This window comes from Arachis stenosperma, chromosome 5 (genome assembly GCF_014773155.1).
Source record: "Arachis stenosperma cultivar V10309 chromosome 5, arast.V10309.gnm1.PFL2, whole genome shotgun sequence".
NCBI lineage: Eukaryota > Viridiplantae > Streptophyta > Magnoliopsida > Fabales > Fabaceae > Arachis > Arachis stenosperma.
In genome coordinates, this window is record NC_080381.1 from 113,726,727 (window position 1) to 113,734,759 (window position 8,033).

Consider the following 8,033-nt stretch of genomic DNA (forward strand, 5'->3'; position numbering starts at 1 on the left):
ACTCTTATACTATTTATTACTAAAATATGAGCCTGTTTGAAACTTTAAACCGCAAATACCGTTCCCAAAAATACTTTCGTTCGATAACGTACATCCAAAGAAACCATACAACTTACAAAAACTCATAAAGAGTACATCCATATATACACACATATATAAATAATATTACAGACGTTAACCAATACAATTCCTATCCCTCTTACAGAATATATCAAGATAAAGGCGAGGGTACAATAATTAATAATCTAAAGCAATAGCCAATACAGAACATCTCAATAACAAATAATGGAACTCTTCATAACTTCTGCGCCATATCCTGAAAGGGGAAAAATATAGGGGGGTGAGAACATCATCCTCGAAAGGGTTCTCAGTAGAGGGTTTTTGGGAATTACTGTAATAGGATACGTGAAGATAAACCGTACCAGTGATTAATAACCGTCTTATGCCTCTTTTCAAAAACAACCGTTTTCAAATAAAAATAAAGTCGGAAATCTTTTCTGAAAGAGGTACCGTTCAATTCTCAAAACATCAAAGCCTTTCAAAAAGGTTTATCTATACTGAACCGAAATAGCATTTCATATCTTATTCCAAACCAGAACCACAAAACCGAAATCAACCATCGGTCCATCTCATTCAACCACGGCCCTAGGCCCAAACAATCCAACCACAACCAATCCACCACAATCCAACAGAGTTCCAGATGCAAACACAAGTAGGAAGATGCAAACACAAACAAACAGTTATTGCAAGTAAAACAATTAGCAGTTAATCACATAGGCAAACCAAGTACAATATGCATACCCAAACAATGTCACATAGATGCATATGATGCATGCCTGTCCCTAGTGGCTGATGATATCATCTGTCGGTTATATAGCCAACCCGACACGTCCTGGTAGCTAACCATGGACAGAAACACCCATCGCGGAGCAAGTAAGTTTGAGCTACAACCCCCTTGCTACTACCCGCTCAACCCAGAGCCAGTGGAATAACCACTACTGCGGCTACTACCCAGGCGGGTGTTTAACAGCTCAACCTGGAGCGAGTGGAATCACCACTACTACCGCTACTACCCAGGCGTCACAGTCTCTAACCTGGAGCAAGTGGGACGAACCACAACCCTTGCTACTACCCAGGTATCACAGTCTCTGACCCGGAGCAAGTGGGACAAACCACAACCCTTGCTACTACCCAGGTATCTCAAGCATATATTCATTCAGTTCTAACCATGGATCAACATCCATCTCAGCCATCCGGCTTAAATTCATAATTCATAGTCAGCCATACGGCCCACAACTCATTCGGCAATCAGCCATAAAACAATACCATACACAACTATTCCGGCTCACGGTTCAATCCAGAACCAGCCAATATTCATAATCAAACACAGCCTTTCCGGCCCATAACAAAACAGCACTTCCATATTCAACATCATCAAATTCATAAAACCGGCATTTAAGCCATAAATCACTTTTCTCAAGCCATTTCACTTTGAAATCAAATTTCAACTCTTTTCAGCCTTGGCTTTAAAGGATCTCATTTCTCAAATCATCTCAGGCTCATAAGCCAAATTTTACTCAAAGTGAATTCCCTTTTTAAAACAAAGCCACTCTCGGCATTCTCTTTCCAAAACTTCCAAAACCATGGCAAGTTAAGGATTTATTTCAAAGCATTCAAAATCACCCATCCAACAATGGGATTTTTATAACAAAAGTTTCTCGGCAGAGTCCCAAGTCTTTAGGGAAGGTCAACTTATATAAATTCCTTAAAATTCATTGAAACTCTTAAAATCATAAATCCTTGGTTCAAGTAAATAAAACTGAATTTATCATAAAACCGATCATGCAAAATCACAAGTTCCAACCCGGTCCAAAAATCAACTCATTTGAAACGGAACCGGTTCATTTGAATCAAACCACTTTCAGATTTCTTTTTGGAACCCATTTTTTTCAACTCTTCCAAAATGCCTCAAACTTGATTACTCAATCAAAAGTCTAGGTTCCTTTAAAAATCACTAAAAACTCCGTTTTATATTGAAACCAATATTAAAGCATCATTCTTTCCTTCAGTGATTCAAACGGTAGAAATAGTTCAATTCTAAATAAGCCGAACTCAACGTATAAGGCTCATCAAATAAATTAAGCTTGAAAACATAAATATCCTTTTAATAAATCAAATAATACAATTTCTCAAATCCAACCCTTTTTAAATAACCTTACAAACAAGTGTAGGATTTTGTAGAAATTTCGGCAGCACCTCCCCTAAAACTTGGACTTTTGCCACCCGGTTCGGGTCCCAACTAAACCATTTCTCATTCCTTTTCAACAGCTCAAAACCAGAAATCAATTTAAAGCAAGCTAAATCCAACAATCGCCTCAGTGGCGTATCTCAAGGATATCATTTCAAAATCAACTCAATATTAATCGATATAACTCATTTCCAAAGCTTTAAAGAAACGGTTCAATAACCAAAACACTGGTCCAAAACCAAATCAATTAAAATGAACCAGGCTAAATTCAAAGGTACATTCGACCTTTCAAATCATCAAAATAATTTACTCAAATCAAACCAATCCTCAACGGATTAAACTCAGATTTCAAATCTTTAAAGAATCAACTTCAAACATTACATTTCACAAGCCGCACAACAATTCAGCCAAATCAACATCCATAATCATTCGAATTAATCAAGTAATACATAAGGCAGATACAATCACTAAATACACAATATCTCACATCAGTATCCATATGTAATAATTCCAATACATAAAATATAGTTTTGGAAAGCGCCCCTACCTCAAAGCGCAAATCCATAACTCAAACGCCTCACAGAGTCCTTTCCGCCTCAGCCCGAACCGACGGCAACCAAAACCTCAGCTCCCAGCCACTTTCGCAATAACCAAGGCAACACTAATCGTAACATAATAATCAGGACTCAATCTCACGTTACCAAACACAACCAAATACTAACGCGAGATTGTTCGAAACATAGTTTCTTACCGAAATAACACAATGAGGCAGCTGCGATTTCGAACCGGCCCAGCAACAGTTCCGGCGGCGGCCAGAAGCTCCGGTGGATCAACTATAAAACACCGCGCAGCATCAAAATCTTATCGAAACCCAAAATGACAGAAACCACAAATTTAACACCCTTACCGCAAAGCCGGAACTCACAAAAATCACTGAACATAGGAGCTCTATCAACGGCAGCTCGTACCGCAGCGACCCAGGCAGCGGCATCAGCTCCGGTGATGCTATTCCAGTGAGTTTCCTTACTTTGGCAGTGACACGGCAACTCAGAATCATCATAGCCTCACCCAATCATCAACGGCGACTCGGTTAGCAGCCACCATAGCACCCTGGCCTCAGCGGCGGCTGCAGGGAAATTCCGGCGGCATGAACCCCTTTCCTGACCCGGCAGCTCAATGGCGGACCGGTTCTCCCTCGCCTCAGATCTGCTCTGTGACGGCGCAGGGACAGCGGCGCAGCTGGGTTGGGTGCGGCTTCAGTGGCGATGGCGAGGCAGAACGGCGACCCAGGCTTCTCAGACTGCGGCTGAGCGGCGCAGTTCCCTCCTTCTTCGCGACCTTCTCTCACGCCTGAGTTCTAACCCGCGACGGCGTCGGTTATACGAGCAGCAGTGGCAGCAAGAGCTTCCTTCATTCTCGCGAAGATGACGGCGGCGAGGCGTGAGGCCCAGTGGCAAGGCGTGAGGTGGTGGCGTGGTGGCGCGACGGCGAGCTCACTTCTCCTCTCCCCCGCCGCGACTCAGCCTTCTCTCTCTCTGTTCTGTTTCCATTGAAGGGTTTTGGTGTGTGTTTGCTGCAGTTTTTGGGGGAAAGAAAGGGGCCAGCGGCTGCTGCTGAATTAGGAACAAGGAAAGGTTTCGGCTGCAGCTGGGGAATAGGGAGCAACGGGTAACCGGGTAGGGTTTTAGGGTTAGGGTTTTATTTTCAAAAATTAGGGTTAAGGGCATTATGGTCATTTCACATAAAATTGGAAATAATATAGTAATTAGAAATGAGTTCTAATCCAACAATAATAGTGTATAAAAATACTACTTGCTCATCAATCATACAAATTATTTTTCGTAAAATGCCCAAATCAAAATAATTAGAAATAATATAATTAAACCCTTTATCTTCCAAAGTAACGTATTAATATTTGAAATATTAATTATTTAATTCAAATCATACAAAATCCTTATTATTTCATAACTATCAACTTTATAATTTAAATATAGAAAATAACCCAATAATTATAAAATTGGATAATAATCATAACTCGTCTCAAATTCAATAAATCAAAACTTGCCTTAATTATCTTTAATAAAATAATCTCTGAAATTAAGGCTATAAATAGCTATATGATTTGAGACTTGATCATAATAAGACTTTTCAAAAGTTTTGGGTCTTACAGCCGGGTTAGAGGAGACCATGAGAAACAAAAAATATATATATTGCTATAATCAAATTATTAATACATAAAATTTATTATGTTTACAAATAGTAAAAATTTATTATCTAATACTTTTAATTATATGCATAATATTTAAGAAAAAAATTAAATTTTTTTATAAAAAGATAATTATATCTTTAATTATTTTATTATTTAATTTAGTTATTGTTATATTATTATTTAATTTAGTTATTGTTATATAAGTAATTTTTTTTTAATTTTAGTAATTTTAATTAACATGAATAAGTAAATAAGAATACAAATAAAAATAAAAAAATGAAGATTATGAAAACAAATAAAAACAAAAAGACATGGAAATAAGTTAAAATAAAAATGTAAAGATTATGAAAATAAATTAACATAAAAATAAATAGTTAATGAAAAATATTAATATAAGGATTATGAAAAATAAGTGAAAAAATAATTAAAAATATATTTATTTTTTTTATAAAAAGATTTAGTCCTTCTTCTTATAAATATTAATGAAAAGATTTGATTTTTTTAATAAGTTTGTTATTAAATATTTTTTTTAATAATTAAATCTTTTTAACGGTCCTTTAGTTTAATTTTTTATGTTTTTTTATCTTATAAAATTTGAAGAAAAAAAACTGAAAATTCTAATTACATTGATCAAGTAAATAGTATGTCTACTTAGTAATTATCACACATTTTCAAGTAGACATATTATTTACTTGATCAATACAATTAAAATTTTCAGTCTTTTTATTTTCTTCAAATTTTATAAGATAAAAAAACATGAAAAATTAGGCTAAAAGACCGTTAAAAAGATTTAATTATTAAGCAAAAATATTTAATAATAAACTTATTAAAAAGGACTAAATCTTTTCATTAATATTTATAAGAAGGAGGACTAAATATTTTAATAAAAAATAATATATCCTTAATTTTTTCACTTAATTTTCATAATCCTTATATTAATAATTTTTATTAACTATTTATTTTTATGTTAATTTATTTTCATAATCTTTACATTTTTATTTTAAATTATTTCAATGTCTTTTTATTTTTATTTGTTTTCATAATCTTCATTTTTTTTTATTTGTATTCTTATTTACTTATTCATGTTAATTAAAAATTACTAAAATTAAAAAATACCTTATATAACGATAACAAAATTAAATAATAAAATAATTAAAGATATAAGTATCTCTTTATAAAAAGATTTAATCTTTTTTTAAATATTATACATATAATTAAAAATATTAGATAATAAAGTTTTACTATTTGTAAACATAATTATTATCATCGTATTGTAAACATAATAAGTTTTATGTATTAATAATTTGACTATAGCAATAATAAATATATATTTTATATATTATCATTATTATTAACATACATCATTCTTTTCTTTTTTTAGTTTCTTTTAAAAGCTCAAAACAATGTCCTGCACATTCTTACTTTTTTAATCCATTTAAGAATAAAAAATTTAAACAGTTTTTATATTAGAACATAATGATAAAAAAAAATTTAAAAATGATTGTATAATTTCATTTTGTACAAAACAAGAAGCCCATTTACTCTAAGTAAGACTAAAAAGTTTCAACCCAATTTCCAAACATTATAATCACTTACATTAATAGTAATTTTCTTAAACTAAACTTACCCCAAGTATGACAATGTCTGCATCAACCTACAGTAGCAGCCTTTTGTGTTTGCAGTTCTCCATACAAATCAGAAAAAGGAAGCTACACGTTATTGCTTAATGTACACACCTCACTATCTACAAAATAAACTTTGAACCATATATCAGAGAGAGACATATACATCACCGATATAAAACTGAATAACTGATTGGTCGTGCTCAACGTGGAAGAATAAAATATTCATGAATATTAATATTCTGTGGTTAATTATTACACCTCGCGGAGCATGAACCAGCAATAATTTAAGTAGTACTTTTATTATTAATTTATCAAATGTTATTTACTTGCAGATAAACCACTTAATCGAAAAAACCCCCAAAACTTAAGTAAAATATATATAAATAATTATAAATTATTTAACATATTTCTTTATACAACCACTTTTTTAAAGTTTAAAGCGTGAACTTTGCATAAATTTTTTTCATTTTTTTTGTCATATAAATTCATTTCTTTTATAGAATAAAGATTAAAATTCAAATTTTTTAATCATTAAAACTTTAATAATATATCATACGAAATTATTTATTCAAAAAACTTAAACCATTATTAAATAAAGATACATGCAATAATGTAGATACATTAAGATTGATGATTATCAAGATGGGTTAATTAATTGGTACAAATTGAAGTGAAAACAAATACAACTTGACCAAGATAGGTTGCATACTTAGCTACACCACAAGTATGCATGTTCCTTATTAGCTTTTGCCATATTGGATTCTTCTATCTATAAATAGAGTTAATACTTAAGGGAGGCTTCAAACTCCACAAGTCACAAACAGCAACCTCATCAATAGATTTCTTTCAATCAATTATTTAATATTTAGTATTGACGCAATGAAGTCAGCCCTAGTTCCTCTCTTTCTCTTCTTTGCTTTTCCCTTGGCCTTTGCTCAACAAGTTCTGGACTCAAATGGCAACCCCATTTTCCCCGGTCGCGAGTACTACATTTTGCCGGCCATATTCGGCCCACCGGGGGGCGGAGTAAAGCTCGCCACAACCGGAAACTCAAAGTGTCCGGTTACTGTGCTTCAAGATTATTCTGAGGTTGTCAACGGCATCTCTGTGAAATTCACTATTCCAGGAGTAAGTACCCTCGAAATCTACGAGGGTACTCCACTGGAAATAGAGTTCACAAAGAAGCCAAAATGCGCGGACTCTTCGAAGTGGATTATCTTTGTTGACAATGAAATCGCGAAAGCTTGCGTAGGCATTGGTGGTCCTGAGGACCACCCTGGCCAGCAAACTTTCCCGGGCACATTCAGCATTAAGAAATACAAATTCGGATACAAGCTTGTGTTCTGTGTTGCGGGTTCACCAACTTGTTTGGATATTGGAAGGTTTGATAATGGTGAAGGGGGAAGGCGTTTGAATCTCACTGAGGGTGAGGCCTTTGACATTGTGTTCGTAGAGTCTAGTTCTTACAATAATGTAATTAGATCCGTAGTTTAATCTGCATATGAAATTATTAATAATTATCTCGTGCATGGAAAAGGTAGGGTTGAATGAATAATCATCATAGTTTTTCTTGTGATGAATTCTGTTGGTTACAGTTGCTAGCAGAATCTTGATGCAAAAGTGTTGAAAAAATTTAATAAATACAACAACTTTTTCTCTGAGTCCCTTTCTTGCATATTTATGCTTGATGAGTTAATGTAACATAAAATGTTTAATTATATTAAAAGGTTTTAATCGATAACTACTTATGTAAATTTGTAATTAAATCATATTAATAGGTTACTAATTTTAAAATATTTGTAACTTAAAGAAAAATGTAACACGCACACAAAATAAAAATGAGACAAAAAAGTAATACTTATATTATAAATACTTTTTAAAAGAATTCAATAGATAATCATAAATTGTTTAGACTTTAGATAGAAATAATGATCAATAACATGCATGCACA

The 8,033-nt window shown here is 33.2% G+C and overlaps 1 protein-coding gene across 1 annotated transcript; it reads left to right on the plus strand.

Moving 5' to 3' along the window:
* The first annotated feature begins 6,865 nt into the window (after nt 1-6,865).
* On the plus strand, nt 6,866-7,743 carry LOC130979361 (kunitz-type trypsin inhibitor-like 2 protein). The gene has a single exon (XM_057902786.1). The coding sequence runs from the start codon at nt 6,962-6,964 to the stop codon at nt 7,574-7,576; it is 615 nt and encodes a 204-aa protein (XP_057758769.1). The 5' UTR covers nt 6,866-6,961; the 3' UTR covers nt 7,577-7,743.
* The last annotated feature ends 290 nt before the right edge of the window (nt 7,744-8,033 follow it).